The 18,620-nt window shown below is 36.9% G+C and overlaps 1 protein-coding gene across 1 annotated transcript in view; it reads left to right on the top strand.

The window, feature by feature from the left end:
* The window catches only part of CDCP1 (CUB domain containing protein 1), a 69,114-nt gene extending 59,363 nt beyond the window's left edge, over positions 1–9,751 (top strand). Inside the window, exons 8-9 of the mRNA XM_012551316.3 lie at positions 5,974–6,061; positions 9,260–9,751. Coding sequence (XP_012406770.2) covers positions 5,974–6,061; positions 9,260–9,695 — 524 coding nt within the window. The 3' untranslated portion in view covers positions 9,696–9,751. The remainder of the gene's footprint in view (positions 1–5,973; positions 6,062–9,259) is intronic.
* Positions 9,752–18,620: the final 8,869 nt, after the last annotated feature.

The following is an 18,620-nucleotide window of genomic DNA, read 5'->3' as shown; positions in this document are numbered from 1 at the left end:
CAGATGGAGTCGGATCAAGGCAGAGCATAGTGAGGGATCACCTCCCAGTTGCCTTCTTATTGCAACTTAAGGTTACATTAGCTTTACTGGCTACCACATCACACTATGGAGACATGTTGAGCAATTGCTATTTAATCATACCTCTATCCTGCTCAAGTCCATACTTAGGAAATTAATAGTTTAAAGCCAAGTGCAAGACTTTTCATTTATCTTTGTTGAATTTCATCTTATTAAATTCAGCCCACTAGTCTAATCTATCATTATGCTTCTGGATCCTGGCCCCATTATCTACTGTTAGATGCCCTTCCAAACTTTGTGTCATCAGAAGATATGGTGAAAATACCATCCAGAACACTGATTCATTGTTGGTGGAGTTGTGAACGAATCCAACCATTTTGGAGAGTAGTTTGGAACTATGCTCAAAAAGTTATCAAACTGTGCATACCCTTTGATCCAGCAGTATTACTACTGGGATTATATCCCAAAGAGATTATAAAGAAGGGAAAGGGACCTGTATGTGCACGAATGTTTGTGGCAGCCCTTTTTGTAGTGGCTAGAAACTGGAAACTGAAGGGATGTCCATCAGTTGGAGAATGGCTGAATAAATTGTGGTATATGAAAATTATGGAATATTACTGTTCTGTAAGAAATGACCAACAGGATGATTTCAGAAAGGCCTGGAGAGACTTACACGAACTGATGCTGAGTGAAATGAGCAGGACCAGGAGATCATTATATACTTCAACAACAATACTAGATGATGACCAGTCCTGATGGATCAGGCCATCCTCATACAGAGATCAACCAAATCATTTCTAATGGAGCAGTAATGAACTGAACTAGCTATACCCAGAAAAGAACTCTGGGAGATGACTAAAAACCATTACATTTGAATTCCCAGTCCCTATATTTATGCACACCTGCATCTTTGATTTCCTTCACAAGCTAATTGTACAATAATTCAGAGTCTGATTCTCTTTGTACAGCAAAATAATGTTTTGGTCATGTATACTTATTGTGTATCTAAGTTATATTTTAATATATTTAACATCTACTGGTCATCCTGCCATTTAGGGGAGTGGGGTAGAGGTAAGAGGTAGAAAATTGGAACAAGAGGTTTAGCAATTAGTCAATGCTGTAAAAGTTACCCATGTATATATCCTGTAAATTAAAGGCTATTAAATAAAAAAAAAAAAAAAAAAAAAAAAAAAAGAAAATACCATCCAGACCTTTATCCAAATCATGAATAAAAAGATTAAAAGCACAGATCCCTTTGGTCCTTCACTGAAGACCTCAGTCTGCAGTGATATTACCATTATCAATTATTATCTGTCTAATCCTGAATCCATTTCATTGTAATATCTAATCTATATCTCTCCATATTTTCCACAAGAATATGAGGTACTTTCTAGTTGGCCAGAGTATTCTCTTCACCTACAAATTTAGTAATTCTATCAAAAAAGAAGGGAGATTAGTCCTGTCCTTCAGAAGCCATGCAACTATGGAATCAATTACCTTTCTAGATGTCGGTCAACCATTTCTTGAATCATTCTAAAATGTTTCCAGGAATTAAAGTAAAGCTCACCGGCCTATAGTTTGGAGCTTGTCCAGATTGTTCTTTTCAAAATTAGGACAATGTTTTACCTTCTCCAATCTTGGTACCTCTTCTTCCATGATCATTTAAATAACATTGACAGTAGCTAAGTAATCATATCTGCCAGTTCTTTCTGAACCCAAGGATTTAGCATGTGTAAGCCAGATGACGTGAATTTATCAAGGACCACTGGTACGCTCTTAATACCTCTTTACTTATTTGTTGATCAACACCCTATTAATACTTTTTGCACTATTTTTTTTTACTATAATTCTTCTTTGCACAGAAAACAAATAATATAAGAATCAGCAGCTTTAATTTCTCTATTATCAACAGTCGTACCGACCCCAAGCAAAGTTCTCATTCCTTCTTTTATCTTCCTCCTTTTTCTCCCCAGACAGATTTTTTCTTCACTAGCCCTGGCTCATTCTGAGCTTTTACATTCTGGATGTTATTTTCGCAGTAGCATTCCAGGTACTTGTAGTTATCTTTTATTTCCTGGGCTTGTTTCTATCCTCTGTTTTGTTTTTAATCTAAGTTGATTGATGATTAATCTATACCTTCATAATAGTCTTTGTGTCAGAAACATATTTTTAGACCGCCAACAAGCATTAACTAGAAATCTTCTAAATGTAAAATCTTAGTCCAAAGAAGGTATACTAGAATGTAAGCTTCTTGAGGATAGGGACTATGTTACTTTTATCTTGGTATTCCCAGCACCTAACACATGGATGCTTAATAAATTCTTTACTGATTCATACTATTAGAAGATTCATTCTCTCTACCTCTAAGAATGTTTCATTTTCTTCAAATATTTCTTCCTACCTAATTCGTTTCTTTGTCCAGTTATTGAGAAGGAAGAACATGCCAGTCAGGGGAAACAGCTTTCTTTGCAAAGGCCCAATAATGGGAGGTAGAATGTCATGTATGGAGAATAAGCAAGTCAGTGATTTGACTAAAAGAAATGATACTTAAGGGAACTGATTAGCCTTAAAAATTAACTAAAATCAGATTATGAAAATATTCCTTTATGTGCCAAATTTAAGACTTTGTAATATATCTTAAAGAGAATGTAGAGTAGCTAAAGCTCCTTGAGCAGGGTAGTAAAATGATCTGACTTGTATTTTGGAAAAACCAATTTAGCAGCCGTGAATAGGATGGATTGGAGAAGGGAGAAATTAAAGGCAGAGAAACCTATTGGGAAGCTCTTGTAATGACTCGTGTGAGTAGTGAGGTCTTGAATAAGGATGGTGATTATGTGTGTGGATATGAAGGAACACTACATACAATAATATACAGATAATTATTCCTTTTGAGAATGAAATTTCATCCCCAAACACCTCTTTACTTAGAACAAAAATTTCCCAAATAAAATTTTCCCTTAGTACTTTGTCTTTCTATTTCCTGATGCATTCATCTGCAGCTCAATTAACACCTTGACACAAGCCTATTTCTATGTGAAGATGAATGTGTTTGCCAAGTGCTTATAAACTAGCAGAGACAGATAATTGCAGTATATTCTTACTAGAGCTAGGAGTTGTGAGCATTTGATTTAAGGACCAGAATCCTAGGGGATTTTAGCAGTTCTCTTGCCAAAAATCATCTTTCCCACAAAGCAGACCAGCCGCAATGAAAGTCAACATCTGAGAAATCAAAGATTTGAAAATCACATTAAGTCTGAAGTCAATTCTAATCCAATGGCACTTGTAAAGAAAAAAAAAAATCAACCCTTTAATCCTACAGTGCTAAAATAAGGGTGGTCGATGTGAAACATTTCCATACGCTGGAGACCTCATCAACACTATCTACAGCAAGATTCTGCCAATGCACTCAAATGATTTTCAATGACAGGAATCTCTAGCAGATGCAGTTATGATCTGAGACTTCTTTTTTCCCCTGAATGAAAGAAGGAGAAAGTATTTTAAGTATATATTCAAGGTCAAGCTGAAGCAGTGCACCATTTTTACTAACCCTTGAGATTGGCCACTTCCTCGTCTGGAGAAGGAATCTCATTACAACTCCATTTAAGTCAGTAAAGCATAATTAACAAGCATTTATGAACTGACAAGCACTATTCTAGGCACTGGGGATATAGACATAGATATAAAATGGTCTTTCCTTTCAATGTGAGTAGGAAAACATTTTGAATATATACAGTGGAAAGAGCTCACCGTTTGGTATCAGAAGATCCTGGTTTGACTTCCTGATCCTGCCACTTAATTAGCTATATGACCCTGAACAAAGCTCTATTGCTAGAGTTTCCCAAAACTGTAGCATGAGGGAATTAGACAAGATCAGGCTCCTTATATCTGTGATCTTATAAGTTCAATAAATATTGATTGACTGTTTATGTGCTTAGGCCCTGCCAGTTATACAGGATTGAATAAGGCACACTCCCTGCCCTTATAAAACTTATGATCTAGTGAAGAGAATAAAACAAATGTACAATATATTTGAACATATTTAATATGTATGGGTCTACCTGCCATCTAGGGGAGAGGGGACAGGGAAGGCGGGAAAAATTTGGAACACAAGGTTTTGCAAGGGTCAGTGTTGAAAAATTATCCATGCATATGTTTTGTAAATAAAAAGCTATAATAAAAAAATTTTTAAACAAAAACAAAGCAAATGTACAAAAAAAAACTATAATAGAGGGCAGGATATGGTTAATGTCCAAGTGGCACATGGAAGGATTTGGAGAAAGTATTAATTTGGAGGGTATATTTAAGGTGAGATTTGAAAAGCAAACAAGATTTCAGTTGTAAGACATTATGAGAGAAGGGAGCATTCCACACAAAGGAAAAAAAATAATATCAGTGGGAAAGCGAATGAAAGTTGTATTTAGAGGTCCACTTTGGCTGGGGTACAGGATATATGTAGGAGAATAGAAAAAGATGTTACTGGAAAGTACCTTTTGAAGGTCACTGAAGAGAGTTATCACTATTATTATTATTATTTAGCTTTCAGATAACTCTTTAACATTTCCAGAGTTTTTTGCATATGCTACTCATCTGATCATCACAAATAAAAATGCAGGCTAAGAAACTGAGTAATGAGGCAATTAGAAGGCAATGAGAAGCTATTGAAGGTGCAGGTGTGACAAGATTGAAGCTGGTCATTAGGATGATTAATCTGGCAGGGCCACAGAGAATGAATTAAAAGGGGCGAGGCTAAATGTGGGAACACTAGTTAAGAGACTGTTGCACAAGAGTTAATAAGGGAGAAATGGAAAGGAAAGAAGGTCAGCACTTTGATATTTTGCAATTACAACAGAAAATAGGGTTCAACAAGTAGCACAACGTTATAGAATCAATGAAAACCCCATCAAATGTATAACAGAGTCTTGCTCAGTCTTGGACTGACCTTATGAACCATCTTGAATTCTGTAGATCAAGCCAAAGAAAATCATAAAATCTTAGCAATGGGATGTTGGGACTCCTCAAGGAAAGGACTGTCTTTTTTTCTTGAATTCGTACTCCTAGTGCAGTGCCTGGAACATGTAGTGAGAGTTAATAAATATTTTTCATTTGCCTTTTTTTTTTCATTTCAACCTCATTTTATAGAAGAGAAAACTGAAGTTCAGAGTTTAAATGACTTGGGATCAAAGGATTTTTAGAGTTAGGAGAGATTTTAGATGGTGTTCATCTAGTTCATGGGTTCTGAACTTGAGGTCCATGGACTTGTTTTTTAAAATATTTAAATAATCGCATTTCAATATAATTGGTTTCCTTGGTATTTCTATGTATTTTATTTTATGTATTTGAAAACATTGTCCTGAGAAAGAATCTGTAGATTTTGCCAGACTTCCTAAGTGACCCACAAAAAAAGAAGCAAGCAAGGAAGGCGATTTTGCTGTATTTTCAGAGATAATATAACAAACCAAAATAAATAAGACCCCTTTATACCATCAGATTAGCTCCTGGGTTTTCCATTCATTTGTCATGTTTTTTTTCTTTTTCTTGTTTCTATTTTTTTTTTATCTAACATCTCTCTCTCTTTTTTTTAACTGTAATAGATAGATATATAGAAAATGCTTGTTGGATTGGTAAAAAAGAAAAAAAACAACTCTTAAGTTTCAGTTTAGTGTATAACTTTCTGTAATTTCTTCTCATTTCTCTTTATTCAGTTACTCAAAGTGGATCTTAATCTCACAACTCCTTCTCCATTTCTGAGCCTCGTTTCTTGCCTTCCTAATGTTTCTCTGCTGCCTTCTTGTTCAAGACACTCCACTGTGGGTAGGGATGCAGATTCTAGGATGTACCAGGTATCTATCTCTTTTTGGAGTGGATATGGTAGATATCCAAACTCCAGAGCTCAGTCCAACACTGGCCTAATATATTGAATATGTGTCTCTGTCTCCCTCTTGTCTCTGGTGACAGATATGATGGTGATCATCCTTGCAGCTGTGGGTGGTGGATCAACGCTGCTCTTTGCTCTGGGACTCCTCATTTGTTATGCTAAAAAGAGGTAGGTTCAATTTCTTGACCAATTACTTTTGCTTAGCAAGATCACCCAACCCAACAATTTCTCTCGTATTCTTTTGTCATCCTTTCCTACCAAAAACCAAACTGAAAACTAGAGACCCGTAATGGAGGCTTCCAGGTATACCCTGCAGGGGTAGATGGGGAAAAGGAGGATAGAAAAAAAAGTTTCACCATCACTTTATTGAGCCCTCAGGTCTAAAATTGATATGGGTCATTAGCTGTGGACAAAAGAGGGAAGGCACAGTTGACTGAGTCAGTCTTAGCCTCCTACTCCCTCAAAATGATGACTTTTCCTTTTATGAGAGAAAAAATAGCTTCAGTCTGAAAAAATGTTTAATGGAGCCAGAGCATGTAAATTCAGGTTTCTGTGCGAGCCCAGAATAGGGAGCAAAATCTGTTTCTTTAGGATGATTTGTCCTTCCAGGAAGCCAGAAGACAATTTTTTGAAAACTGGTGTTGTGACCCTGAATAAACAACTGAAATGACTAATCTGGGGTGAGAACTGTCCAAAAAATTCTCAATTAATAATGTGAGAATGGACAACAAAAATCCCAGTGGAATTTTTCCCCTTAGTGAAATGTGAGTGGGTGTGAAACAACACATTTAAGGGAACTGAAGTTTTTTTTAATTATTACTTTTATGATAATAAGATTTTCCTCTACAGATTTCTGTCTCCTGCAGTATACAGAATGTTCAGGTCTGATCTAAAAAATTGTATTAAATTAATATTCCAGCAGAAGAATCTTAAGATTCATAAAATCAAAAATATGGAGCTATAATGGACCTTAATTTCATCCAATCCAACCCATCATTTTATAGATGAGGAAACAGATACCCAGAGAGACAACTTGAAATATTTAGAGTCAGGAAGACCTGAGTTCAAATGTACTTTAGGCACTTACTAGCTTTGTGACCCTGGTCAAATAACTTAATTTCTATGGGTCTCAGATACCTCATCTCCATAATGAGAAAGTTGCTCACATCAGTCTCTCTCACTCCTCCTGGTTCTAAATCTGTTTCTATGCTAAATGAAATGATTTGCCAAAGGTTACATGTGTGGCAAGCATCAGTCAGGATTTGAACGCAGGTTCTCTGATCCCAAGGCCATTGCTTTTGCTACTATACTGTGCTATTTATCATGGGATAAATCTATGTTTGGCCTAGTAGTGTGTTTTGATCAAAATTTACAAATAGTAATTAAGTACTTATTACATACAAGATGTTAAAGAGGAAGCATGTACAGATCAGTCTGGACTCGGTCCCTAACTACAAAGATGCTCTAATCCAATGGGGAAAGGAGAGAAGGAGAGAAAATAAATGTTCATTAATTGAAAAAAACTAATAAGAGGGATAACATAGAGCCATAATTAAAATGAACAGCAGAAAAATGTAGAGCCCTAAAAGAAGTAAAAACCATAATGTAGGGAAGAGTATGATGAATTCTCCTTATATGACCCAAAATTTTGCAAAGTTAGCAACTAATTATTTAGGAATATAGCCCACTCAGTTTTGTTATCAGTGTCCTATCTGTGGCTAGTCTGCCCCTACCTGTGTCTGGAATGGACTTGTTCTACAATTGAAAAAAGGAGAAAACAGCCACCCATTATGACACAGACTGAGGCCTTTGGAGGAGTTCATTCTGGCCCAATGCTCAACGATAATAGCTAAGTGGAATGGATTTTTTCTGCCTCTGTATGGGACAAGGAGCCAGCCCAAGCTAAATGAAGAGATAATTCCTATAGTCTGTGATCCATTAAGTTCATTGAAGATCATTTCAGCCATTTCGGTCACTGATGGGCTGAAAAGTTAATTTTCTCCTCTGGATGGCTCTCATAAAGTCAAGGGTGCAGCTTTCTTCCAGAGTTGGAATTTTTTAAAATACTCCCACATCCAATTAAAACCACAGAGGAAAATTCAGCGATAAAAATTGAGCGTTAGTATTGTCATTAAGAGATTCTGACCAAAGATCTAGAAATTCTCCTTTTTTTTTCTCATGGGTCATCAGAGGTTTCCTACAATCTTCTGAAGTCTCAACTCTCAAAACAAAGACAAAACTTTCCTTACTGAGCCTTATGTCTTATCCTTTGAAGTCCAGTGTCCAAAACTCTTGACTGATTCAGAGGAAGTTAGCATTAGACACATGAAAGTCCCAGTCCTTCATGAAAAGATTTATATAAGTCTTTTCTATCTAAATATAATGTTCTCTAGAAAAGTTACATCATCTCACTCCTCTGTTCAAATGGAGGCAAAAGTATCCTCAGAAATCTAAACTATAGGATATTGGTCATGTCCCTGACCATCAAAAGAGTGTCCCATACGGAATTTAAGCCCACATTTTGGGAGTTTCTGCCAGTGGTACCCATGCCTGCCCATCCTGTGTCCGTGACCTCTCCTAAGTTTGCCACAAGGATCCTCCCAATATATTGATGTTCTTCTTTAGGGTTCTGATAGCAGGAGGGTATCCATGGAGCATCTGGCTTGTAGACCTATTTTCCCTTTCACATGACCAGTTTTTCTCCCTGCATACAATTGCTCGCTATCCACCTTCAGTTATATGGTATAGCCTGCTCCTCATTCTCTTCTGAGCCACATGCATTTTAAAACCTTTGGATACTGTTCTATTCTGTTTCATGGGCATACAGAAACATCAGTAAAATAACAGTATTAAAAAGCTAACTCTTGTTTCCATGGGAACCTTGAGGTCATTAAGAGACTTGAAATTGCCCAAAGGCAGTCTAGCCCACTTTCTTCCTTTTGCTTTGACCAACTTGTCCAACTCCAGTATCTATCCAAGATATATAGAATAGTGAGCAAACTATGTAGGTTGTTCACTTAAATGCATATTGTAATTTGTGAGATAGTTATCCTATGTGGATGATGAGGTAAACCCTTTGAAGTGATTATGGCTCTGCTAGGAAGCTTTGTTGCAGGATTTGGGGCAATAAGTCCAATGTTATCTGCAAACAGGAGCCCCCAGTAATAACAACCATGTATCAAACCCCTATCCCTCTGTTACTTAGACCTTAGTCTTTGTTTGTTTCCTCTTTAAGAGATGTCCTGATGACAAAAAAAAAAAACTATTTCATGTTTATTAATACTAGATATGGGCAGACCATCAACATGAATAATTGTAGGAAAGTGATTGATTTTATCTCACTTTGTTTTATTCCTTATCTTCTAGCAAGAACAAAAAGGATTCCAAGGAGCCTGCAGTGGGTATATACAATGGCAATATTAATACTCAGATACCTGGGAAGGCAGGGAAGTTCCAGAAAGGACGCAAAGAAAACGATTCCCACGTCTATGCGGTCATTGATGACACCATGGTGTATGGACATTTGCTCAACGGCTCAAATGGGTCTTCCACCAGTCCCGAAGTAGATGTGTATCGACCCTTCCAGGGTCCCATGGGGGATAGACCTCCCTCCCCACCTCCCATCTGCTCCAGGATCTCTACCAAAAAACTCCATCCAGAGGACCCTCGCCCATTCCTCCTTTCCGAGTCTGATGGGGAACCCTATACTTTCTCTCATCCCAAAACAGTAGCACTCAAAGGGAATGAAGATAATGGCATACCCTTGCTGGAAAAGAAAGAACCAGAAGAAGTCATGGAATGACGTGGAATCCCTTTCCCCACAAAAAAAAAAAAACAAAAAAAAACCTCCCTCAAAAAGCACATGGTGATTCCAAGAGGCTTGAGAGTCATTTTTGTGGAAAAACAAAGAAATTGGAGGTTTTAGGGTAGAAACAGGAGGATGAATTTCCTGAAAATATCTCCAGATGAATTTGTTCTAGTGGCGTCAAATCGATGACCACTTTTTTTCTTTTAAATTTGGATACAATGATCAGAGTTCTTATTTTTATTAAAACCTTGCATAGGAAATAAAGACTAAATGATCTGGGATTCTCCAGCCTGTGTATGTCAGACAGTGGAACCAGGAGATGTGAAACTCTGGGAATGCAGCAAAATCGTTCTATTCTGGAACCTCTGAAAAGGGAAGGGACTTTACCACGTCATGTAGAAGGCTGAGATCTAGGGGCCCACAGTGGTCCATTTTGTGAACTCTCCTCTGACAGGGACTTCTTGGGGCAGATGTGGCTTTTTAAAAACTTATTTGCTTTTGGATTTTAAAGTCAGGATGGGTAAAGAAACCTCCTCAGTGAAAGGTATGTTGATTATCTGGAAGTGGCTGGGATTGGGATTCTAATAACCTGGAGACAAAAAAAGAAAGTGTGATCGTCACATCTTCTTTCAAAGTTAAAGTATTTTGGGTTCTGTTTGGCCAGTTGAGTTAAATATGTCATTTCACTGCAAACGGGATTTGTCACATCATGGAATTAGAAGTGGAAAAAGCTTTAGAAGTTGTCCAATAAAGCCTCTCACCTTATAGATGAGGAAACTGAGATTCAAAGAGAAGTAACTACACACACATATTATACACATATATGTGTATGTCTAGATATACAAATGGGTTTCAATACATTGATGACTTATCCCCTTTACTCCTTTTACTCCCCCATGATCCTCCAGCCTCCACTGGCAATTACAAGGAATCTCATTCCTTAGACTTATATTTATTAAAGGAAAAGGGAGAAAAAGCAATAAAATCCAACTCATTTTTTAAATTATCAGACCTCTTAGTGACTTCTTTTATAATCTTGAAATTGTTCAACAGATATTTATTAGGCACCTGTTTTGTTCAAAGCAAGAGAGCATGGTTTAGTAAGAATCAGAACACCTGGGTTCACAGCCTCATCTCTGACACCTACTGGCTCTGGGACCTGAGCCACCCATTTACCCACCCTGGACCCCAGGCTCCTGCTTAAGGCTGTAAGTTGCAGGACAGCGCTTGAGTGTTTCCTCACCAGATGCTTCCTACACAAGTGAAATCACAGATCTGCACATACACAAAGTGTAAGATACAGTTCCAAGCACTCGACACTGAAGATACAGAAACAATAAAAAAGGACCTGCCTCGAGGAGCTTATTCTTACTATAATATTCTGTATATAAACATCATGAGCTTTGACACATACATGTGAAATATATATGTATACATACACATAAAATTTAAAACCAAAGGCCATTCCTGATAATATCAAAGAATAATAATAAGTTCAAGAGAAGAAATAAAAACTGTCAAAGACCATCAGAATAAGTACACCTCAGATACTTAACCATTATGAAGTGAATGGGCAGGAAAAAATATGGCGAAACACAAGCTTGGTGAAGCAGTAGCTTTATTTTATCCCTTTAAAATGATTGGGTTTTTGCATTGTCACCTTAGCATTGCTATCAAAATGTACTCCATCTGAGCCAAGTTCTCTGTGTCCACATCATCAGAAGAACAACCTGTTCTGTGCCCTGAAGTTCAGGCTCTATTTAGTGTAGCCCACTTTAATGGAGTAGGATCATGGGATCAGCAGCTTAGCCCAATTAGTTACCACTTTTGCACAGTGCTCTCCCCATATTCTTCAATTCTGCCTGATAGAATCCCTAGTTCACTTCAGTGCCAGTCCCTCATACAAGTGCACATATTCATATTCATTCTTTCTTTCTCTCCCTCTCCCTCTCCTTCTCTTCCTTCCTCCCTCCCTCCCTCCTTCCCTCCCTTCCTCCTTTCTTTCTTCTCCCTTTCTTTCCTTCTCTCTCTCTCTCCCTCCCTCCCTTCCTTCTTCTCTCTTTCTCTCCCTCTTCTCCCTTTCTTTCCTTCTCTCTCTCTCTATCCCCTCTCTATTTTTCTCTGTCTCTTCTTTTCTTTCTCTATCTTCTTTCTTTCCTTCTCTCTTTTTCTGTCTCTGTCTCTCTCTTTCCCCCTCCCCCTTCCCTCCTTCCCTTCTTCCTACACACACACACACATCTAATGTATTGTCCAGTAGACAGTAAGTTTCTTAAGGACAGAGACTTTTATTTTTTCACCTTTGTAACCCACAATACCTGGAACATAACAATGATTTAAATGCATTTGAGTTAAGCTTCCCTATCAGGGAGGTTTCATACTTATATTAGGATTTGTCAGCATTACACATTCCCAAGAACAATATTTGTGTATTTCTTAAATCCATTTAAATGCTTTTTTGTGGATTTCAGAGCTGGACAAACTCTAGAAAATCAGACCATTTCAGCTGATCAAATTTATTATTTACCCCGTAGACAGGACTTTTGCAATCTCCCATCTTCTTCCCGTTGTAACTTTGTTCAAGGTGGGCATTGCCCGTGGACACTCTCTGCCTTCAAGGGGGAAGGTTTCTCTATACCTTTAAGTTATCCTTAGCCACGTTATCTATTTGGATGAGATAATCTGCCTATGTCTATTGTTCACTTATTGAGCAGGTAAGGGACTGTTTGACCAACATGTGTCCCTTGGTGAACAATGACTTTTCTAAGCTTTAATTGGATTTTTTCTAAATGCCTAATGACCAGGCCAAAGCAGCCAGGTCTATCCTCTGCACCCAGAAAACCTGAATGATTCAGCCAATCACAATCCCGGTGTAGTCCGAATGCTTTCTACAGGTTCGGTTCGCTGTCATTCGGACGCCATTCAGACCCACCACCATTTTCCACTTGGCCAAAATGATTCAAAAATTCTTTCAGTTGCAAAAAACAAACGCCAAGAGAAACTCTGCTGTCTTCTGGAGGGTAACATCAAAGCCAAATTGGGTTGGTTCTGCTTGTTTCAGAGTTGCCTCAGGGTCCATAGTACCATAACCAGCCAGAATCCCAATTCTTGCCTTCAAGGCCTGGATCCTCGTCTGTGTGAAATAACAATAACAGATATTTACATAGAGTTCTAAGGTTTACAAACCAATTTACACACATAACTCTTTTGAGCCTCACAATAGCCCTGTGAGGGCTTTAAGAATTATTTCCATTTTCTAGAGCTGGAAATTGGGGCTCAGAAGGGTAAGTGTGATAGCTCCCAGAAGACCAACGTTATCTTTGTCTCTATTCCCAGTGTTAAGTATTATACCTGGCACATAGTAGGCACTTAATAAATACCTATTGATTAAGTGATTGCCCATCAGGCTCCCTAATCCCTGGTGGTCCATCCATCACCTATTAAGGGCATATTGGATACTCAGCACTGTAGTAAGTACTTAATAAATATTGTGATTGGTTGATCAGATAGTATTACTAACACTCCAGATCAGGTGCCCTTTGTGTCTTTCCTGCCTTTTTGTTTCCCCATAAAATGAGCTTTGCTTCTGCTAAAAGTTCTCCTTTTATACTTTTTAGACCAGAACCAAGTGGAGTTTTTCATCTGACCCAACTCAGCCAAAGGTGCTTGTGCTTTGAGAAACTATTGGAATGGTTTCTGTAACAGTCAAATGGAGAATTAACTTATTTGTTGTGGATATGTGTTGTTTTTAGGCTGCATGTTGTTTATTTTTTTAATAGTCTACAGAAAACGTGTGCGTTCCATTGATTTGCTATTTCACTTGCTTCCTTGTTCAGCTTCCTGCTGTTTGTTTTGATGGGATCAAGACTGATGGGGATAAATGCTTTTATCCCCATGTGTTTCACACACCTTCATTTGATCCCATAATATTAGAACATTTTGTTTTTAATTAAAAAATATTAAATGACAAAGTCTTGGTGTTACTCTGACTTTCACTTACATGTGAGGTAAATAAAGGATGGGAGACAATCACATTTGGGTCATTGGGAAGCCAGAAACTGGACTCCATTGTCTGTGCTGAGTATGATTCCCTCTTCTTTCTTCAGCCCTCGTGGCTTCCCTATATCTCCCCCAGGGATAATCTGCAGCCTACAAACCTGACCATATTAATTTTGTGACTTTCACATCCAGTTATTCAATTGCCTACGAGGCCATGAACCACAATTTAAGAAACTTTGCACTAAGAAATAATAGGTGTAGGGAATTCAGAGGAACATAGGAAGATTGTCTGATGCAGAATAAAATAAGCAGGAACCCAGAGAATGACACAAAGGTAATAACCAAGTACATGAAAGTATCACCAAAAGTCAAACTGAGTAACTGTAAAATCAATGAAGAATTCAGAAAACGGGTCATGAAATACACATCCTCCTCAAGGTAGAGAGTCATGGAACTATTTTATGTCAGATTCAATCACTATCAAACACTTTTTTGTAATTGTTTTTCTTTGTCACAAAGGAAGGTTTACAAAGCTTCCAGCTTCTGGGATAAGAACTCACAAAAACTGCTGGGAAATTTTGAAAATAGTATGGCAGAAACTAGGCATTGATCAACACCTAATATCCTATGCCAAGATAAGGTTGAAATGAGTTCATGATTTAGAAAAAAGGTGATTCTATAAGCAAATTAGAACAAGGGATAGTCTACCTCTCAGATCTGTGGAGAAGGAAGAAATTTATGGCCAAAGAAGACATTATGGAATGCAAAATGGATAATTTTTGTTATATTAAATTTAAAAGGTTTTGTACAAACAAAACCAATGCAGGCAAGATTGGAAGAGAAACAGTAAACTGGGAGAAAATTTTGCATCCAAGAGTTCTGATAAAAGCATCATTTCTTTTTTTAATAATAGTGTCCGTGACTAGACAGGTTTTTATTATTATTATTAAAGCTTTTTATTTTCAAAACCTATGCATGGACAATTTTTCAACACTGATCCTTGCATAAACCTTCTGTTCCAAATTTTCTCCTCCTTCCCTCCATCCCCTCAATTAGATGGCAAGTAATTCAATGCTACACATGTTAAAATATATGTTAAATCCAATATGTGTAAACATATTGATACAATTCTCTTGCTGCACAAGAAGAATCAGATCAAAAAGGAAAGAAAATGAATAAGAAAACAAAATGCAAATGAACAACAACAAAAACAGTGAGAATGTTATGTTATGATCCACACTCAGTTCCCACAATCCTCTCTCTGGGGTATAGATGGCTCTCTTCATCACAAGATCATTGAAACTGGCCCCAATCATCTCATTGTTGGAAAGAGTCACATCCATCAGAATTGATTGTCTTATAATCTTGTTGTCGTGTACAATGATCTCCTGGCCCTGCTCATTTCACTCAGCATCAGTTCATATAAGTCTCTTCAGGCCTCTCTGAAATCATCCTGCTGGTCATTTCTTACAGAACAATGATATAAAAGCATCATTTCTAAGATACATAAAGAATTGACTCAAATTTACAAGAATACAAACCATTCTCCAATTGATAAATGGCCAAAGGATATGAACAGATAATTTTCAGATGAAGAAATTAAAATCATTTCTAGTCATATGAAAAAAAAATGCTCTAAGTCACTATTGGTCAGAGAGATGCAAATTAAAACATCTCTGAGGTACCATTATAGGCCTCTGAGATTAGCTAAGATGACAGGAAAAGATAATGACGAATGTTGGAGGTGACACTAATGCATTGTTAGGGGAATTGTGATCCAACCATTCTGGAGAGCAATTTGGAACTACGGCCAAAGGGCTATCAAAATGTCAAATCAAAACCTTTTGATCCATCAGTGTATCTCTACTGGGCCTGTATCCTAAAGACATCTTAAAGGAAAGGGACCTGTATGTGCAAGAATGTTTGTGGCAGTCCTCTTTGTGGTGGCAAGAAACTGGAAACTGAGCAGATGCCCATCAGTTGGAGAATGGCTGAACAAATTATGTTCTATGAATGCTATGGAACGTTATTGTTCTGTAAGAAATGACCAGCAGGATGATTTCAGAGAGTCCTGGAGAGACTTACATGAACTGATGCTGAGTGAAATGAGCAGGACCAAGAGAACATTGTACACAGCAACAAGATCGTGTGATAATCAGTTCCAATGGACTTGGCTCTTTTCAACAATGAGATGATTCAGGCCAATTTCAATAGATTTGTGATGGAGAGAACCATCTGCACCCAGAGAGGGCTGTGGGAACTGAATGTAGATCACAATATTGTATTTTCACCTTTTTTGTTGTTGCTTTTATTTTCTTGCTCATTTTTTCCCTTTTTGATCTGATTTTTCTTGTGCAGCATGATAAAAATATGTAAATATGTATAGAAGAATTGCACATGTTTAACATATATTGGATTATTTGCTGTCTAGGGGAGGGAAAGGAGGGAGAAAATTTTGAAACAAAAGGTTTTTCAAGGGTGAATATTGAAAAGTATCTGCATATATTTTGAAAATAAAAATCTATTTAAAAAACAAAGGAGAATTTGTCTGGAAAGGGGATTAAAATGAATGATATAAAAACAAAATTCATCCACAAAATACACACATGCATACATACAGGAAGAGATAGATATAGAGAGACCAGTTAACTTTGTAAAAGCAGGGAAGAAAACTAAGATTTAGGTATCAGTTTGAAAGTCTTGTCTGCAATTATTCTGTAAATCCACACCTATTCACATTGAGTATTTCCTACCCAAGAATAAAATCATTCTTGTATCCCAAATACCTGAATAAATGTGTGATTTGTATGACTGACTAGAAAGGAAAGATTGAAAATGGAGCTGAGAATTGTCTATGGCTCATCAACTCTCCCTCTATGATAAGAAGCCATTTTAGGAGTGATGTCAATAAAAACGATCAGAAATGAACATAGGAAGCCTAGACGGTTTGAAATATCTTGTCAAAGCTGAAGAAAATTATTTGCTTAATTTGAAAAACAAGATGTTCTTCATGTGATCCTAAAAATAACCATAATGTTAAATGTTCTTCATATTATCCCAAATGTTATCCTAAAACACAAAAAGTGATATATTTGTTCATTTGCTTCGATCTTTGCCAGCCCACTGTACCAGGTACAATGTTCAATTAAATTAGATTGACTGAGTTTTGAACTTTGAAAGCTTTTCAATTTTTTGTCATGTTTACCTTTGATTTATTTTTTAAAACAACCAAAATAGAGTTTTCTTTCTTTCTTTTTCTTTCTTTCTTTCTTTCTTTCTTTCTTTCTTTCTTTCTTTCTTTCTTTCTTTCTTTCTTTCTTTCTTTCTTTCTTTTTTTCTTTCTTTCTTTCTTTCTTTCTTTCTTTCTTTCTTTCTTTCCTTTCTTTCCTTTCTTTCTCTTTCTTCTTTCCTTCCTTTCTTTTTCTTTCTTCCTTTCTTCCTCCCTCCCTTTTTCTTTCTTTCTTTCTTCCTTCCCTCCTTCCTTCCTTCCTTCCTTCTTTCCCTCCTTCCTTCCTTCTTTCCTTTCTTCCTTCCTCTCCTGAATGCTGCATTTAGAGATTTAGATGACTGTGACTTGCCTCAAACATGACAGATTTTATTTCTAATGCAAATTAGGTAACACATTTGATTCTCTGGCCACCCTGTCCCTAAACTAGAATTTTTGATGAAGGATAATTACTTCTTTCATCTTAATATTTTATCAATTCAAGAGCCTTTAAGGACTCATTTGAGATCTGAGTTCTTTTTCTTCTTCTATCTGATTTCTCAAACTAATTAAATTGTACTTTAAAAATCACTCCCACATTTAAAATAGTTTTGTCTGGTTTTTTGTGTTTGATGGGATAATGTCATTAGAAAGTATGATGTGCCATTTGGTATCTTCTTTTGCTAGTCTTTTGAAAGATAAAAATGTTCACGTTTTTGACAAGCTTCAAATCAAGATAATCATGCAATAAAAGCACAATATCTTTTTTATCATTTGATTTAGATCTTTGACTTCATTAGTGTAGAGAATTCCAAATATGAAAACTTCCCATACCAATACAGATCAGCAACTCATTTATAAGTTAATAAAAATAATAATAGCTAGCATAACACAGTCCTTTGAGATCTGCCAAGCTCTTTACATGTGTTATTTCATCTGATCCTGCTTCCCCTCCCCAAATTAGTAAAGCTACCTAATCAAATACTTCCCCTTTCCCAGAGAAAGAAAGCACATTTTCAGAAGATGATACACAAGTGTCAGTAGCAGTGCCCTAGAATAGAATCTAATAACAAACAAAAACTTTTATCATTGCAGCTCAGAAATTTTTCTGTAATTTAATGACAACAGCTCACATTTGTATATCACTTTAAGATTTTCAAAGCTCTTTACATAAGTTATTTCACTGGATCCTTACAACAACCCTGTGAGCCTCTTATTTTTCTCATTTTATAGATGAGAACACTGATGTGGAGAGGTGGGTGACTTGCCCAAGTGACTCAGTTGGTAACTAAAGCCAGATTTGAATTTAGTCCTTAGCACTTTACTCTGCCAAGTTTCTTGTAGTTTTAAAGTGGCCCCAGGTCTTCCTAATTCTAAGGTTGGCTCTCTGTCCACCATACCACACTGCCTCTCACAGCATCATCAAATCCTATTATCTGGAACTTAGCAACAAAAGCCAACCTTGCCACGTTTATCTGGGGTTTGGATATTCATGATGTAATTAAAAGGTACACTTTGTGACTTGGAGTTCCAGGAATAACAAACTAGCGCTGATGAGAGAAATAAATATTAAATAGTATTGGATAATGGACCTTAATTATAACATAATTTATGTGTTTTGCATTTTAATTTTGATTTTCTTTTGATTTTACCCCAAATCTAAGGCCCAGCAAAGGTGGGCTCTCCCTTAAGGAGGCTCTGGCCTCCTGGAGAGTAGG

This window comes from Sarcophilus harrisii, chromosome 5, assembly GCF_902635505.1.
Source record: "Sarcophilus harrisii chromosome 5, mSarHar1.11, whole genome shotgun sequence".
NCBI lineage: Eukaryota > Metazoa > Chordata > Mammalia > Dasyuromorphia > Dasyuridae > Sarcophilus > Sarcophilus harrisii.
This window is presented reverse-complemented; position numbering and strand designations above follow the sequence as displayed.